This window comes from Oncorhynchus keta, chromosome 28 (genome assembly GCF_023373465.1).
Source record: "Oncorhynchus keta strain PuntledgeMale-10-30-2019 chromosome 28, Oket_V2, whole genome shotgun sequence".
In the NCBI taxonomy this organism is placed as follows: Eukaryota; Metazoa; Chordata; class Actinopteri; order Salmoniformes; family Salmonidae; genus Oncorhynchus; species Oncorhynchus keta.
In genome coordinates this window covers 65,842,766-65,861,624 of record NC_068448.1, presented here as the reverse complement: position 1 = coordinate 65,861,624, position 18,859 = coordinate 65,842,766, and the positions used below count along the sequence as shown (strand labels likewise).

Genomic DNA, 18,859 nt, shown 5'->3' with positions numbered 1-18,859 from the left:
CTCTCATCCGGCCCCACATCACAGTAGAAGCCTCATTCAAGTTTCTAAAGACGGTTGACATCTAGTGGAAGCCTTAGGAAGTGCAACATAACCAATATCCCACTGTGTATTCAATAGGGGCTGGGTTGAAAATCGACCAACCTCAGATTTCCCACTTCCTGTTTGGATTTCTTCTCAGGTTTTTGCCTGCCATATGAGTTATGTTATACTCAGACATCATTCAAACAGTTTTAGAAACTTCAGAGTGTTTTCTATCCAATACTAATAATAATATGCATATATTAGCAACTGGGACTGAGGAGCAGGCTGTTTACTCTGGGCACCTTTCATCCAAGCTACTCAATGCTGCCCCTGCAGTCATAAGAAGTTAAAATAAAGTAGTGATCCTAACTGACCTAAGACAGGGAATTTTTACTCTGATTAAATGTCAGGAATGGTGAAAAACTGAGTTTAAATGTATTTGACTAAGGTGTATGTGAACTTCCGACTTCAACTATACATACAGTTTAGCAAACTTAGTTTGCGATTGAGAATACAGTATATGATCTACTCAGACACTGTGTCCCACTCTCTGTCTGTCTGTCTGTCTGTCTGTCTGTCTGTCTGTCTGTCTGTCTGTCTGTCTGTCTGTCTCTGTCTCTGTCTCTGTCTCTGTCTCTGTCTCTGTCTCTGTCTGTTTCTTTTTTTACTATCCTTGTGGGGACTGGAAGTCCTCACAAGGATGGTAAAACAAGTAAAATTCAGACAAGTGGGGACATTTCGCCGGTCCCCACAAGAAAAAGGCTATTTTAGAATTAGGTTCAGGGTTAGTGGTTAAAGAAAACAGGGTTTTGAAGGGGAAACAATTTTTGTTGGTATTCACAAGGATATTAAAAAACAAACCTGTGTGTGTAGGTGCCCCAGAGGACCACGTCTATCTCTCCAGCCCTGGTCAGGAAGAACTCTCCTGGGAACGGACCTGCGGGCCTTGCTCCTAAAGCTGGAGCACACCTGATACGGGCCAGGTACACACACACACATATACTATACACACACTCCATGTTCCTTTGTGAATCAGGCAGTTTAATGTTGTTTGTGTGTGTTGCTGTAGTAACCCAGACCTGCGGAGGACTGATGTCCCAATGGAAACTCCCCTGAAGAGGAAGAGCAGTGGCAGCTCCTCCAGCTCCTCTACCCCTTCCTCCAAGGGGGGCAGCAACGAAAGAGGTACACACACACACCACCACACAGATTCCCATGTGTGTAACTGTAAATGTTTCAACCCTTAACACTCTATACAGTCAGAGAGAAGATGTGATTGGTTGACTATTTAGTGAGCAGAATGTGATTGGTTGACAGGGGCAAATCAAGCGGAGGGTTCTGGGGCATCGGCCCAGGAGACCAAAGAAGAAAACAGAGATGTGACGCTGACACGACCTAGCAGGCCCGCGGTAAGTACAGGCACACAGAGAAAAACACAACCCATTCTCTTCTCTGAACTAACCAATACATGTCTCATCTCTTTCATCTTCTCTCGTCTCTGTCCCTCCCACATTCCTTTTTTATTTTCTCCCTCTTTCCTCTCTGCGTTTTTCTCCAACTTCTTTAGAGCTATAAGAGAGCTGTAGATGAGGTTAGTGGCATTTCTCCTCCCCCTTTCTCCATCTCTCCCCTGTTCACTTCCTAGCTCTTTCACTCATTCACCCACTCAGATATTTACTTACTCTCCACCCCCCCCCCCATCTAAGGCTGTTGCGGTGACCGTATTACCACCATACCGGCAGTAAAATTGAGTCACGGTAATCTCCTCTTGTGCTCTGAGGACATGCGTTGTTAGTACTCAACTCACTAACGACCATCAGGTCCTAATGGTCTGGTTCTCAGGGCTCTGTTGTCCATCTAACCACTCTGACAGCAATGCTAATGCAATCGAAAATCACATCAAAAATACTTAGCATCAAAACATCATTGTTCTTTTAAAACTCACTTCATGGTGCCTCCCGAGTGGTGCAGCGGTCTAAGGCACTGCATCGCAGTGCTTGAGGCATCACTACAGACCCGGGTTCAATCCCAGGCTATGTCACAACCGTCCGTGACCGGAAGTCCAATAGGGCGGCGCACAATTGGCCCAGTGACATCCGGGCTAGGGGAGGGTTTGGCCTTGGGGGGCTTTACTTGGCTCATCGCGTTCTAACGACTCCTTGTGGCGGGACGGGCGCCTGCAGGCTGACTTCGGTCGTCAGTTGAACAGCACATTGGTGCAGCTGGCTTCCCGGGTTAAGTGGGCAGGTGTGGTGGGTCATGTATCGGAGGACGGATGACTCGACCTTCGCCTCTCCCAAACCCATTGGGAAGTTGCAGTGATGAGACAAGATCGTAATTCGATCGCAATTGGATATCACAAAATTGTTGAGAAAAAGGGGGTACTGTACTGGTACTGTATATATATATATATATATATATATATATACAGTATCAGTCAAAAGTGTGGACACCTACTCATTCCAGGGTTTTTCTTTATTTTTACGATTTTCTACATTGTAGAATCATAGTGAAGACGTCAACTATGAAATAATGACAGATTCTTCAAATAGCCACCCTTTGCCTTGATGACAGTGTTGCAAACTCTTGGTATTTTCTCAAACAGCTTCATGAGGTAGTCAACTGGAATGCATTTCAATTAACGGGTGTGCCTTGTTAAAAGTTATTTTGTGGAATTTCTTTACTTAATGCGTTTGAGCCAGTCAGTTGTGTTGTGACAAGGTAGGGGTGCTATACAGAAGATAGCCAGCCCTATTGCACTTGCAAAAACCATAACGCGCTATGATCAAACTGGCTCTAATGAGGACCGCCACAGGAATGGAAGACCCAGATTTACTTCTGCTGCAGAGGATAAGTTCATTAGAGTTACCAGACTCAGAAATTGCAGCCCAAATAAATGCTTCACAGAGTTCCAAGTTCAGACACATGTCAACAATCAACTGTTCAGAGGAGACTGTGAAACAGGCCTTCATGGTCGAATTGCTGCAAAGAAACCACTACTAAAGGACACCAATAATAAGAAGAGACTTGCTTGGGCCAAGAAACATGAGCAATGGACATTAGACTGGTGAAAATCTGTCCTTTGGTCTGGAGTCCAAATTGGAGATTTTTGGTTCCAACCGTTGTCTTTGTGAGACGCCGAGTAGGTGAACGGATGATCTCAGCATTTGTGTTTCCCACCGTGAAGCATGGAGGAAGAGGTGTGATGGTGCTTTGCTGGTGACACTGTCAGGGATTTTATTTAGAATTCAAGGCACAATTAAACAACATGGCTACTACAGCATTATGCACCGATATACCATCCCTTCTGATTTGTGCTTAGTGGGACTATCATTTGTTTTTGAACAAGACAATCACCCAACACACCTTCCGGTTGTGTACGGGCTATTTGACCAAGAACGAGTGTGATGGAGTGCAGCATCAGATGACCTGGCCTCCGCAATCACCCGACCTCAACCTAATTGAGATGGTTTGGGATGAGTTGGACCGTAGAGTGAAGGAAAATCAGCCAACAAGTGATCAGCATATGTTGAAACTCATTCAAGACTGTTGGAAAAGCATTCCAGGTGTAGCTGGTTGAGAATGCCAAGAGTGTGTTAAGTTGTCAACTTTGAATAATCTCAAATATAAAATCTATTTTGATTTGTTTAACACTTTTTTGGTTACTATCTGATCCCATGTGTGTTATTTCATAGTTTTGAAGTCTTCACAATTATTCTACTGTAACGGCGTTCTTCGTTTGTAGAAAGAGAGTCGGACCGAAATGCAGCGTAGTGGTTACTCATGACTTTAATAGAAAAGGTGACACATGAAATAATGATACAAAATACAAAACAACAAACGGAACGTGAAACCTATTACAGCCTATTTGGTGAAACTACACAGAGGCAGGAACAATCACCCACGAAATACACAGAGAAACCAGGCTACCTAAAAAAAATGTTTTATTTTATTTAAATTTTACCTTTATTTAACTAGGCAAGTCAGTTAAGAACAGATTCTTATTTTCAATGACGGCCTAGGAACAGTGGGTTAACTGCCTGTTCAGGGGCAGAACGATAGATTTGTACCTTGTCAGCTCGGGGGTTTGAACTTGCAACCTTCTGGTTACTAGTCCAACGCTCTAATCACTAGGCTACCCTAGGTTCCCAATCAGAGACAACGAGAATCACCTGACTCTGATTGAGAACCGCCTCAGGCAGCCAAGCCTAACACCCCTAATCAGCCGCGATCCCAAATACTACAAACCCCAAAACGAAACACAACATATAAACCCATGTCACACCCTGGCCTGACCAAATATATAACGAAAACACAAATTACAATGACCAAGGCGTGACATCTACAATGTAGAAAATAGTAAAAAATAAAGAAAAACCCTTGAATGAGTAGGTGTGTCCAAACATTTGACTGGTACTGTACATTAAAAAAAAAACGCAATCACTTACTGTGATTGATCAATCTGAGTAAATTACTTCAAACGGGTTGAAACTGAGTGGAAAACATTGTCTTTGTGGATGTTGTTTTTAAAAGCCTAACAATGAAATGGACAGAGCTTTCAAAGGTGATGATTAATTCAAAACACCCATACACATATTAGAGCTTATGCATAGGCCTATATATGAGCCCAAGCCCATTAAAATGATTGTTCCCTTATACAAGACATAGTCTTACAAGACAGAGCCCCTGTCTGTCTGTATGGTGCGAGTGTTTGTCTATCGCTCCGTATGTAGCCAGTTGATGTGATAACCTTCTTGTGGTTTGACAGAAATACTTTTCCCCAAAACCTTCTCAATTAAAGGTTAACTGTAAAGTAGGCTTAATTGGAGGAAGTATATCATAAGTATATCATTTGTATATTATATGTTATTTGCAGACTTTTTACCATGAAATGAGCAGCAGCGGTACAGGACCATCGATAGACCAGCACATTAGATGGCACATTCCCCAATGGCTAGATGCACAAATAAAGGGCTAGATGCACAAATAAAGGGCTAGATGCACAAATAAAGGGCTAGATGCACAAATAAAGGGCTAGATGCACAAATAAAGGGCTAGATGCACAAATAAAGGGCTAGATGCACAAATAAAGGGCTAGATGCACAAATAAAGGGCTAGATGCACAAATAAAGGGCTAGATGCACAAATAAAGGGCTAGATGCACAAATAAAGGGCTAGATGCACAAATAAAGGGCCAGATGCACAAATAAAGGGCCAGATGCACAAATAAAGGGCCAGATGCACAAATAAAGGGCTAGATGCACAAATAAAGGGCCAGATGCACAAATAAAGGGCCAGATGTGCAATTAAAGGGGGATTATTCTCAATCTAAATCTGTTCTTTCAGACACCCAATAAATTGTCTTCTGATGTGATTTAAGCGTTGTTAAGGACTCAGAACATCCAATTTCATTGTTTCTTTGTGAGAAATTGTAATTTTGAGAGTAAAATAAAAATATAAAACCAGGAAAAATATAACCAAAAAAATAATTTGGGAAAATATAAAACAGATGTTATAGGGCCCCCCCTTAGAGTTGTTTATTAACCATTATTTTACCAGGTCTATTGACAGAAAACAGTGTACAAGAGAATGTAGCGCACTAAGGAGCTGAAGAAGATGTGCAGGGGAGAAGAGTGTGCCTATTTGAAAGCTAGAAAAAAATAAGTAGCTCGCAACATGTTAAATTTTTTAGAAGTAGCTCTCGTGCTACAAAAGGTTGGAGAACCCTAGTCTATCGCGTATTACGCACGGCAGATTAAAAAATAAAAAAAATACTGATTTAAGATGTCTTTGGTGCATTATTGGTCTAGCCTATACTCCTAAATTGAACATATTCTAGTTATCGGCTTTGAGTGTGGAATCTATTAGTATGCATACTGGATGGACTGGTTACCTTGTGCTACGCTCCAAACATTCTATCCATGAGTCTGGGAGAGAACGTATAGGCCTAGACAATGCTTTTAGTTCATTGATTGTGCAGCGCAGTTTACAGTAGCTTGCAGATTTCAGCCTATAGTGAATATGTATTTAATTTTTAATAGCTTAGTAATAAGGTATTTTCATAATAGATTGACCCATTAACGTTAACTACGAAATATCTCACCATGCGTTTCCATCTCCTCCCCTCTCTCCTTCATTCCGTTCTCGAGTGTGCAGAGAGAGGGGCTGTCAACAGTTTAATAAAAAAAAACAATTTGTGAAACATGCCACTATAGATGTTCCCCAACAGATTTCACGTGGTTTCCCAAAAGAAGCACTAGATAGCTGCAGGAACAGGTTTGGAGAGCCCATGGCATACAGAACACTAGATAGCTGCAGGAACAGGGTTGGAGAGCCCATAGCATACAGAACACTAGATAGCTGCAGGAACAGGGTTGGAGAGCCCATGGCATACAGAACACTAGATAGCTGCAGGAACACGGTTGGAGAGCCCATGGCATACAGAACACTAGATAGCTGCAGGAACACGGTTGGAGAGCCCATGGCATACAGAACACTAGATAGCTGCAGGAACACGGTTGGAGAGCCCATGGCATACAGAACACTAGATAGCTGCAGGAACAGGGTTGGAGAGCCCATGGCATACAGAACACTAGATAGCTGCAGGAACAGGGTTGGAGAGCCCATGGCATACAGAACACTAGATAGCTGCAGGAACAGGGTTGGAGAGCCCATGGCATACAGAACACTAGATAGCTGCAGGAACAGGGTTGGAGAGCCCATAGCATACAGAACACTAGATAGCTGCAGGAACACGAACACTAGATTGGAACACGAGCCCATGGCATACAGAACACTAGATAGCTGCAGGAACAGGTTTGGAGAGCCCATGGCATACAGAACACTAGATAGCTGCAGGAACAGGGTTGGAGAGCCCATAGCATACAGAACACTAGATAGCTGCAGGAACAGGGTTGGAGAGCCCATGGCATACAGAACACTAGATAGCTGCAGGAACACGGTTGGAGAGCCCATGGCATACAGAACACTAGATAGCTGCAGGAACAGGGTTGGAGAGCCCATGGCATACAGAACACTAGATAGCTGCAGGAACAGGGTTGGAGAGCCCATAGCATACAGAACACTAGATAGCTGCAGGAACAGGGTTGGAGAGCCCATGGCATACAGAACACTAGATAGCTGCAGGAACAGGGTTGGAGAGCCCATGGCATACAGAACACTAGATAGCTGCAGGAACACGGTTGGAGAGCCCATGGCATACAGAACACTAGATAGCTGCAGGAACAGGGTTGGAGAGCCCATGGCATACAGAACACTAGATAGCTGCAGGAACACGGTTGGAGAGCCCATGGCATACAGAACACTAGATAGCTGCAGGAACACGGTTGGAGAGCCCATGGCATACAGAACACTAGATAGCTGCAGGAACAGGGTTGGAGAGCCCATGGCATACAGAACACTAGATAGCTGCAGGAACAGGGTTGGAGAGCCCATGGCATACAGAACACTGCAGGAACACGGTAGCTGCAGGAACACGGTTGGAGAGCCCATGGCATACAGAACACTAGATAGCTGCAGGAACACGGTTGGAGAGCCCATGGCATACAGAACACTAGATAGCTGCAGGAACACGGTTGGAGAGCCCATGGCATACAGAACACTAGATAGCTGCAGGAACACGGTTGGAGAGCCCATGGCATACAGAACACTAGATAGCTGCAGGAACACGGTTGGAGAGCCCATGGCATACAGAACACTAGATAGCTGCAGGAACACGGTTGGAGAGCCCATGGCATACAGAACACTAGATAGCTGCAGGAACACGGTTGGAGAGCCCATGGCATACAGAACACTAGATAGCTGCAGGAACACGGTTGGAGAGCCCATGGCATACAGAACACTAGATAGCTGCAGGAACACGGTTGGAGAGCCCATGGCATACAGAACACTAGATAGCTGCAGGAACACGGTTGGAGAGCCCATGGCATACAGAACACTAGATAGCTGCAGGAACACGGTTGGAGAGCCCATGGCATACAGAACACTAGATAGCTGCAGGAACACGGTTGGAGAGCCCATGGCATACAGAACACTGCAGGAACACGGTTGGAGATAGCTGCAGGAACACGGTTGGAGAGCCCATGGCATACAGAACACTAGATAGCTGCAGGAACACGGTTGGAGAGCCCATGGCATACAGAACACTAGATAGCTGCAGGAACACGGTTGGAGAGCCCATGGCATACAGAACACTAGATAGCTGCAGGAACACGGTTGGAGAGCCCATGGCATACAGAACACTAGATAGCTGCAGGAACACGGTTGGAGAGCCCATGGCATACAGAACACTAGATAGTTGCAGGAACACGGTTGGAGAGCCCATGGCATACAGAACACTAGATAGCTGCAGGAACACGGTTGGAGAGCCCATGGCATACAGAACACTAGATAGCTGCAGGAACACGGTTGGAGAGCCCATGGCATACAGAACACTAGATAGCTGCAGGAACACGGTTGGAGAGCCCATGGCATACAGGTAGGGATGAATATCACTTGTCGCCCAGCGAGAGGCTGCATGCTCCTCAAACAGTGGTTGATGCCTGTTTCAAATGATCACTTTTACGCTCAACATAGCCACTTCATATGCACACTCGCTCCGGAATGGGAAAAGATACTTTCTATTTTATTCAGCTAAGTTATTATATTACTTACTATAAAATCATATAATATATAATAATGGCACGGGACTTATAAGCATATCTTGTCTGCTAAATGAACAAGTCTACAGCCTATGGCAGCCTATGGCATGGCGCATAGCCAGATAGACAGTAGGTCAACTCATATTCTGTTTTTCTGAAATACACTGAACAGAAATATGGACGCAACATGTAACATGTCTGTTTCATGAGCTGAAATAAAAGATTTCCGAAATTGTCCATTTTGACCCCCCTTTGTTCAGGGACACATTATCCCATTTCTGTTAGTCACATGTCTGTGGAAGTTGTTCAGTTTATGTCTCCGTTTTTGAATCTTATGTTCATACAAATATTTACCACATGTTAAGTTTGCTGAAAATAAATGCAGTTGACAGTGAGAGGACGTTTCTCTTTTTGTTGCTGAGTTTATCTGTATTCCCAGTCAAAGTGCACCTGTGTAATGATCATGCTGTTTAATCAGCTTCTTGATATGCATCACCTGTCATGTGGATGGAATATCTTGGCAAAGGAGAACTGCTCACTAATAGGGATGTAAACAAATGTGTGAATTTATTAGACTTTTTAAAAATGTAGATGTTCCAAAGGCATACATCGGTAGCTTGTATTCGTGAACGCCTGGAAATGCTAAACATGTTTGTTAAATAACGGTCAATTAACGTAAGACTGGCAGTATTTTGCATGACAAACGGCTGACAAAATGTCATAACCGCCAAAGCCTTCTCTCTCTCTCAATCTTTCTCTTGGAGTACAAAGGTTTGTGTATCCCTGCAGTAGTTATAGCTTCATTCTTACATCTCTCTGTCTCTCCCCTTTTCTCTCTCTTATTGCCTGTCTTTCTCACTCTGTCTTTCTCTATTTTCTCTCCACCTCTATCATCCAGGAGGAGTTGGTAAGATATCTATTGATCCCCATGTGCACGCTCATATCCACACTGTCCCCACTTTTCACATGCACGCCCAGGGCCGGATTAAGAAACCATAGGCCCTGAGCCTTTTTCCCCTTCCCGGGACACACATCATTTGGTGTAAACAAGTCTGTGCACCAAGATGCAATTCGATGCTTGTTAAATTTACTGTTGAAGAAAAATACCCTTTATAAATAAAGCCATACTAATGTTTGCCATGTGACATAGGCTATTAATTGAGCAGAGGCATTTTTAGGATTTCCTCCAAAAAAATAGTCCTTTTAATTAAAAACGCACTTCATGCAATTCGTCATTTTCATGACAGAAGACATTGACTGAACATTTTTTAATACCACACAAATGACAGAAATTAGTGGCTTCTCCGACACTGACAAACTGAGATCAATCTGGTCTTTAATTCAGACAAACAATAGCCCAGGTCAATGAAGCAACACACAGATGGTACAATATTAGGAGGCAATATACATTACCAGTCAAAAGTTTGGGCACACCTACTCATTCAAGAGTTTTTCTTTATTTTTACTATTTTCTACATTGTTGAATAATAGTGAATACATCAAAACTATGAAATAACACATATGAATTCATTTAGTAACCAAAAAGGTGTTAAACAAATCTAAATATATTTTATATTTGAGATTCTTCAAAGTAGCCACCACTTTGCCTTGATGACAGCTTTGCACACTCTTGGCATTCTCTCAACCAGCTTCACAAGGTAGTCACCCGGAATGCATTTCAATTAACAGGTGTGCTTTGTTAAAAGTGAATTTGTGGAATTTCTTTCCTTAATGCTGTGTGTTGTGACATGGTAGGGGTGGCAGTAGCCTATCTCAAGATAAGCTACTTTGAAAACCAGTGCTGCTGTTAGCTAATGTTTGTTTATATTGGTTCTACAGATAGACTAGTCATCTTTTTTCAGCAGCAGGCATTTTCTTTCCAAACTGTACATTTTTCCTGCCACTTTATTTTGAAATCTGAAAAAGGAACACTGACAGCTGCAATCAACCATAGAAATATAATCCATAGATGGCAGTTCCCATTCAAGTCAGGAATGGCATCCATTGCTATTGTACCAATGAGTTTAACAGTTAAATTGCCAGGGTAAGGGGTTACAATACCCTTCTATGGATTAGGTCCACATGTAGAATCTATGCTGAAGCTGTTCTAGCAGCTCGTGGTGACGCAACACCCTTTTAAGACACTTTATGTTAATACACTTTGTTGGTTTTTCCTTCATTTTGACCAATCCCTGTATGTGCTTATGATAAAGTTAACCACCATTATTAAAAAACAATAAAAAATCCTCTGTTGGCTAAATGATTCTTTCTGGTGTATTTTGAACATTGAGAGCGGACTTGTTTGGTTGGATAAAATTATAATAATAAAACAATAACGTAATTTCCCTCTTGGGCCCCACGGGCCTGGGCCAAGGGGCTTCATCCCCGGTAAGCCCCTACATTAATCCGACCCTGTGCACGCCCCTCTCTCCTCTAGCTCACCTGTTTTGCTCTACCTGTTCCGTGTGACAGGCAGACTGGGGAGCATGGAGCTGTGTTTCCCCTTACCTCTAACCACTGACCATAAGGGTTGAGTTCCCAGGACCCTAACCCTTCTGTTAGTGACCTTTCTTGACTCCATCCTGACTGAATCCTCATTGTTCCTCACTCACACTCTGAGGAAGGAGTTAGCCGCTGAAAAATGTTTAAAATGTTGTGCCAATAAAATGTTCCCCATAAATCAAAGCAACTGTTACTGCACTCACGACATGAGTGCTGACCTTTTTATAATATCCTCTACTGACCTCTGACCTCCTCACCTCCAGGACCTGACGGCTCTAGCCAAGGAGCTGAGGGAGCTGCGTCAGGGGGAGGAGCCTAATCGCCCGCCCGTCAAGGTGACGGACTACTCCTCATCCAGTGACGAGTCACAGAGTGACGAGGAGGGAGAGGGAGGAAGTAACGACGGCTCTGTGTCTGTCAGCGACATCCCACGCATCATGTGAGTGTGTGTGTATTTGCATTTTAATATATGCATTTATTTTATTGTAGCTATGTATCTTAAATCTGTAATATGTAACTTTTTGGCAACCAGACCAAATCCACATAGAAATGTGAGTTATAGATCTAATTCCATTGAAAGCAAGTCTAAAAAGCTGTCTTTTCTACAGTATGTGCACTATTTGCTGGTTTTGTACACCAGTTTCAAACAGTTGAAAATACAATATTGTTGGTTCTGGAAACCATATTTCAGTGGTTTAAATGTGACAATGATTCTCTACACATAAACTTAAATTACTATTAGAATTTTAGCAACCAGGAAATGGCAGAGCGATGTCTGCATAGGGTATCTTTTAGTTTTTTAAACGTGTGTGTGTGTTGTCAGGCCGGCTGCGGGGCAGAGTAGTGGTGAGGTGTACGGTGTGATGGGAGGACATAATGATTCCTACGGCAACCGTTCCCAAGACAGCACCCTGATGATGAGAGAGGTCAGTCGCCTTTCACTTTTAACCCCTGACCCCTGGGCTCCACTCTGCTTGCTTAATACACAACTCAGCATCCTGGCATGCACTCGGGTCTGCGTGTGTCTGTCTGTGTAGAATGAATCTCTGCATTGTCACCAGCCGTCGCTCAGCTTCTTCAATCCTTTGGGTTTACCCACCTTCCACATCAGCGGCAGAACATCCACCTTAACCACAGACCCAGATGAACCTCCAAACCCTAAACCTCACCTTAACCATTAGATTCCAACCTTAACCTTACCTTAACCACAAATCTAGAATCATCTTACCTTTCCCAAATCCTACCCATCACAAGGAAATAGATTAATCTGAACACAGATCAGTGTGTAGAGTGGCCCTCACTCTCTCTCTGTTCCAGACCTATGGGGACAGGAGGCAGAACTCCGCTCTCGCCGACAGCAACGGTTTCCCCGGAAATGCCAATCTGCCCGATCTGGTGCAGCAAAGCCCCTCCCCCATGGTCTCCCCTGGCGATGGCTCTGGGCGCAGCCACCCCAAAGTAGGTACACTAGACCCCTACACCCTAACTGCTTATGCCCTTGCACCCTACACCCTTACTTGCTAGCCCTCTACACATAAGCCCCCTACATTCTAGCCCTGTACACACAAGCTCCCTACTCCCTCGCCAGCAGATCCGACCCTCTTGCTTACAGCTGCATTAAGGTCGGACAGGCTTCCTGTGTAGATTAAGAAACCATGGATGGAGCCAGTGTGAGATATGGCTCAGAAACGTAACTCAATCCAGGGATGAGAAATGCGTTGTACTCCAAATTGTCCCATTATCCCAACTAGGGCCGACCCCTTTTAGTCGACTGGTCGATTATTTGGTCGATAGGCTGTTGGCTGACCAAGATTTCTTTAGTCGAGCAGAAAAAAAATATAATAATGATCATGGTGTACAAGACACCTGTCTGATTCGCTCTGTGTGGACTGATCCATTGTGGAGGCCGTGGGGATGGCACAGTCCATCGCTTTAAGACGTGCTACTGAAATTATATATGGTTATATTACATAAACAATGGTGCAACACTAATAAAAAAAATAACATTATTTTATAACAAATGCGCTTTCTCCCATGTTGGATAGTGGTCGCCGGCAGCGGTTATGAAACACATCAGTGCGCTGTTGAATTGGTGCCTTTTCCTAGACCATTTTGCTATGTGCATAATAGCAAAGTTAACCAGCATATCGGTGTTGAGAACAATGCCGGAGGCAGCAGCAGAATGAGGAGATGACAATACAGCCCTTGCCTTTTTGCCTAAGAAAAGTGAGGATAGAGGAAACCAGAACTTAAGTAGGTCTATAATCAATAGCCTAACTGTTAAATGTGCCTGTCTTTATAAATCATCAATATATCTACAGAAGTAAGACAGATCCTGTTTCTCTTGCCTGTTTGAGTGTGTGTTTAATAGCCTACTGATTCCATGAGCACCAAGCTTCACACAGCAATTTCACAAATTCGGCTGTTTCTAATCTTCTCTGTAATAAAGGCTTTACTTTGTTAGAATAGCCTCTCTGGTATTATTTCTAATTTATTTTGTGTTTACACTGTTGCAAATTGTTTGAAAAATAATATTTATAATAATAATAACTAGTTATAGTTAGTTATAATAAGCTTAAACAATAAATAAACCGTTCCATTTCGGAAATTGCATTCATGAATGAATGCGACTTTAGTCTTTGCTGTAATAAAGGCTTAACAAAAAACAACATTTTAACAGACTCTCTGGTACGCTTATACTTTATTTAGTGTTTACATTGTTCCAAATGGTCAGACAAATTCTATTGTAATCTATACAACACGTGTTAGTCACACATAATATGCACGCAGGGCTTGTCACATTTATTCCACACATCGGACTTCCCCTTTACCTCCTGAGCAACCTGGAAAATATTCCCCTGTTTCAAGTTTATTTGTCACGTCCTCCACATTCATTTTGAGTTCATATGTGTTACGGTGTTCAGAGTTTGTTATAACCAATTTATTGATGTGATTAGGATATGCTATAGGCACGGCCTGCCCACTCATTAGGCAGCAACAACACAGCCAACAACAACACAAAACCTCAAATTCTGCCCAAAAACAATGACACTTTCTCTCAACCAGTGACGTATGGGCTCTTTTGGTGAGGGCTGATGCCCATCTTTGTCAAGGGCAGGGACTAAAAATATTTTGCTTGTCCGTTCCCAACGTGCCTCTCCAGGGTGCTGTTGGAGAGACACATCTCTGCAGCGCTGCACCAACGTTCAGTAAAAAAATGATCTAACATAAATCATGTAGCAGATACAGGATATGGAAGAAAGAGTATCAAATCAAATTGTATTTGTCATATACACATGTTTAGTGCCTTTTCCTAGACCATGTTGCTATGTGCATAATAGTTTGTATATGTACATTTTTTGACAAGCTGATCATAGTGAAAAAGAAAATAGTATTTCCCGCTGTCTAAACACAATGCAAATAGGCAATAACTCCTAATAAAGTTTGATTGCTGATATTCAGAGCTTAAATCGGGTTATGTAATTATGTCCACGAGCACAAAACACCACATCTTGTCCTAATCTGCCGTGGCACTAATTTTTACCTGGCAGGAGAGTAAAATTTCCAACCAGAATAACCTATTGTTTTTTGGCAAACTCCAAGGTTCTCTGATAATACTAGTCAAGTGTGAACACGGACAGCGCAATAAACACTTTGATGTTCTGTGGTGGTCGCTGCAGCACGGAGGAGAGAGAGACAACGGGTGCCAGTCACAGTAGCAGTCGTTCAATCTTCTCTGAGTAACATTTGGGATAATGGGACAATTCGGAGGACAACGCATTTCTCGTCCTTGAATTGAGGCACTGTCCGAGCCATATCTCGCACCAGCTCTGTGGTGTCTTAATCTACACAGGAAGCCTGTCCAACCTTAATGCAGCTGTAAGCAAGCGGGTCGGATTTGCTGGCTACCGAGCCCTGTGGCTCTGTGCCCTTGTGCTCTCTCTGCATCCTGTACTAAAACAAACAAAAAAACTCACCCTCTGTCAAGTGTGACTTAGACCAAGACGCTGAGTCTGTCTGGCTCGCGATTAAACCCACTCTAACCTAGTTTAACCCAGTCCATAACCATTTCTTCCATATGTTCTCTTCCTTTTTTGCTGGTCACATTCTCTGCTCTCTCTGCATGCTGTGTGTTTGCATGGCAAACCAAGCCTAATGTTGCTCAACACACTTTCTGCTCTGGCAACCCATAAGTGTCTGTTGAAAACTCTCACCACCTGGCAACCTGTTGCCTCAGGACAGAAATTAGGGCCTGGAGTTTTTCTTGTTTAAATGTTCAGGGAAAACTCTGAACCCTACCTATAATGCTCTGAGATCCTGATCCCACCCCCTCTCTCTCTGATTTGCAGTATGGCATGGGCAGTGGGAGTGGCTCCAAGTCCTCCTCCTTCACGCCATTCGTTGATCCACGAGTCTACGGAACCTCCCCCACCGATGATGATGATGAAAACTCTGCCTCTGGTGAGTCAGTTATCTTGTCAATCTTCTGTCATCCTTGCTCTAGCTCTTGTTGCCAGTAAATTGCTTAGGAAGGAGGAGGTTGCATGAATGTTGCTCTAAGGTTGTAATGTTGTGTGAACATACTGTACAGGGTGTCCTGTTGTTGTAAGTTTGAAAGGTTTTGTGAACATTAGTATAATGTTTTCCTGTGGTTGCAGCTCTCTTTACAAATGAGCTGCTGCTTCAGGAGCAGGAGCAGGCCAGACTGAACGAGGCCAGAAAGATCAGTGTGGTCAACGTGAACCCGACCAACATACGACCTCATAGTGACACGCCTGAGATACGCAAATACAAGAAGCGCTTCAACTCTGAGATACTGTGTGCTGCTCTCTGGGGTAAGACACTTGAAATGTACGTTATATATGTTTACACACGTGTGCGTGCGTGTGTGTGTTGGAAGGTGTTTTCTGTGTCCATATATCCATGACTTTTGTATCTATAAGTGTCCATATATCCATGACTTTTGTATCTATAAGTGTCCATATATCCATGACTTTTGTATCTATAAGTGTCCATATATCCATGACTTTTGTATCTATAAGTGTCCATATATCCATGACTTTTGTATCTATAAGTGTCCATATATCCATGACTTTTGTATCTATAAGTGTCCATATATCCATGACTTTTGTATCTATAAGTGTCCATATATCCATGACTTTTGTATCTATAAGTGTCCATATATCCATGACTTTTGTATCTATAAGTGTCCATATATCCATGACTTTTGTATCTATAAGTGTCCATATATCCATGACTTTTGTATCTATAAGTGTCCATATATCCATGACTTTTGTGCTTCTACACCTGCATTGCTTGCTGTTTGGGGTTTTAGGCTGGGTTTCTGTACAGCACTTTGAGATATCAGCTGATGTACGAAGGGCTATATAAATACAATTTGATTTGATTTGATTTTGTATCTATAAGTGTTCATATATCCATGACTTTTGTATCTATAAGTGTCCATATATCCATGACCTATGAAATCTTGGAATCGTTCTTGACTGTAATGTGATTTGTAGATTCAAATAAAGTATTTAAAATGTGTGTGTCTAGGTGTGAATCTGCTGGTGGGGACAGAGAACGGTCTTATGTTGCTGGACCGCAGTGGTCAGGGCAAGGTGTATAACCTGATCAACCGCCGACGCTTCCAACAGATGGACGTTCTGGAGGGCCTCAACGTCCTGGTCACCATATCTGGTAGGGCTGACTGCAGCAAGACAGCTACTTGAACACAGTTAGACTTTAACAAAGGGTTCTGTGGCCCCATCGAGTAAGATTTATGGTGTCCTTCTGTTTTTGACTTTGTGGTTTTTAACTGTCTGGCCCCAAAGGCAGACTTGTATTTCCTAAAGAGCTGGAGGCCTATAGCATTACTTTGTTCAGATTCTATGATCACTCTCAAATAGCCAACAGGCTTAATACCTTCCCTCCCTCCCCCTTCCCTTTCCTCCTTTCCTCTCTCTCTCTCTCCCTTCTCTCTCCTCTCCCCTTTCCCTTCTCTCTCCCTTATCCTTTCCCCTCTCTCTCCTCTCCCCTTTCCCTTCTCTCTCCCTTATCCTTTCCCCTCTCTCTCCTCTCTCCTCCATTCCCTTCATTCTCCCTTCTCCTTTCCCTTCTCTCTCCTCTCTCCTCCATTCCTTCATTCTCCCTTTCCCCTCTCTCTCCTCTCCCCTTTCCCTTCTCTCTCCCTTATCCTTTCCCCTCTCTCTCCTCTCTCCTCCATTCCCTTCATTCTCCCTTCTCCTTTCCCTTCTCTCTCCTCTCCCCTCCTTCTCTCTCCCTTCTCCTTTCCCCTCTCGCTCCTCTCCCCTCTCTCTCCTCCTACAGGGAAGAAGAATAAGCTGCGTGTGTACTACCTGTCCTGGCTGAGGAACAGGATATTACACAACGACCCCGAGGTGGAGAAGAAGCAGGGCTGGGTCACTGTAGGAGAGCTGGAGGGCTGTGTGCACTACAAAGTCGGTATGTGTGTGGACTGGGGGCATGACGTTTAACTCTGGGTGTCTGTGTGTTGCATCAGCCCATTAAGCTAAAACCAAGGCATTATCACCGGGTGCAAACACAAGTGATTGACTCTCCTGTGTGTGTGTGTGTGTGTTTCCAGTGAAGTATGAGAGGATCAAGTTTCTGGTGATCGCTCTGAAGAACTCAGTGGAGATCTACGCCTGGGCACCCAAACCCTACCACAAGTTCATGGCCTTCAAGGTAACACACAGAAATATTATCTTATTATCTTAATTCCTCCCCTACCAGTGTGTAGCTCCCACCTACTCTCACCTGGGTGATGCCACAGTAGCCATTTTGTAGCTGAATGCTCTCCACAGTATCTCTCTCAATAATGTCTATCTTTCTCTCTGTTCCCCACTGTCTTTCTCTCTCTGTCTGTCAGTCGTTCACTGACCTACAGCACCGCCCCCAGCTGGTTGACCTGACAGTGGAGGAAGGTCAGAGGTTAAAGGTCATCTATGGCTCCAGCGTTGGGTTTCATGTAATCGATGTCGACTCTGGCAACCCGTATGACATCTACATCCCCTCCCACGTAAGGCTGCGTGTGCATGCGTGTGTATGTGTGTGCGTGCGTGGTCAGAGAAGGACTACTGAACCAGGTAACATCTGATTTCTGCACTCTGGTGGTGAAAAGATGGTTTCCCTCTGAAATACTACCTTTTAAATGGTAACCGTACCTACTGTGTGGCAGTTCTGGTTTCAGGGCTCAAATACCATGACGGTTACCATTTATGTTGTTGAAACCATGACAAGGCTGTTTTGTTGACTTTGTGTGTTACTACCATGGTGATTGTGTGACTGATGGAGTGGGAGATTCCATTGTTGCAGCAGTTTCTCATCGCACAGGGGGGTGGGGAGCTGGCCACAAGACAAGGAGGGGGGGAAAGAAGGGCTAGAAAGAGAGATTTGGAGGTAGAGTAGTTGCGGGGGTCATGTTCTGTGCCAGCCAGGCTGACACCAGCCCCCCACCCCTCCACTGTGTGGTATCTATCGCCCCCGGCAGATTCAGAGTCAGGTGACGCCCCATGCCATCGTGGTGCTGCCGCGGACCGATGGGATGGAGATGCTGCTGTGTTACGAGGACGAGGGCGTCTATGTCAACACCTACGGACGCATCACTAAAGACGTGGTGCTGCAGTGGGGAGAGATGCCTACATCTGTTGGTA

At 43.9% G+C, this 18,859-nt stretch overlaps 1 protein-coding gene across 10 annotated transcripts in view; it reads left to right on the top strand.

Annotated features, from left to right (window-relative positions):
- LOC118361690 (TRAF2 and NCK-interacting protein kinase-like) overlaps positions 1-18,859 on the top strand; it is a 59,429-nt gene that overhangs the window by 27,090 nt on the left and 13,480 nt on the right. For 8 of the 10 annotated variants that reach the window (XM_035741832.2, XM_035741825.2, XM_035741824.2 and 5 more), the window contains 13 exons: positions 895-1,004; positions 1,091-1,206; positions 1,339-1,430; positions 11,447-11,622; positions 12,007-12,109; positions 12,501-12,641; positions 15,533-15,644; positions 15,842-16,018; positions 16,740-16,883; positions 17,514-17,648; positions 17,791-17,891; positions 18,076-18,225; positions 18,697-18,856. In XM_035741832.2, coding sequence (XP_035597725.1) covers positions 895-1,004; positions 1,091-1,206; positions 1,339-1,430; positions 11,447-11,622; positions 12,007-12,109; positions 12,501-12,641; positions 15,533-15,644; positions 15,842-16,018; positions 16,740-16,883; positions 17,514-17,648; positions 17,791-17,891; positions 18,076-18,225; positions 18,697-18,856 — 1,717 coding nt within the window. The remainder of the gene's footprint in view (positions 1-894; positions 1,005-1,090; positions 1,207-1,338; positions 1,431-11,446; positions 11,623-12,006; positions 12,110-12,500; positions 12,642-15,532; positions 15,645-15,841; positions 16,019-16,739; positions 16,884-17,513; positions 17,649-17,790; positions 17,892-18,075; positions 18,226-18,696; positions 18,857-18,859) is intronic. The other 2 variants (XM_035741830.2, XM_035741828.2) reach the window with 2 other exon arrangements.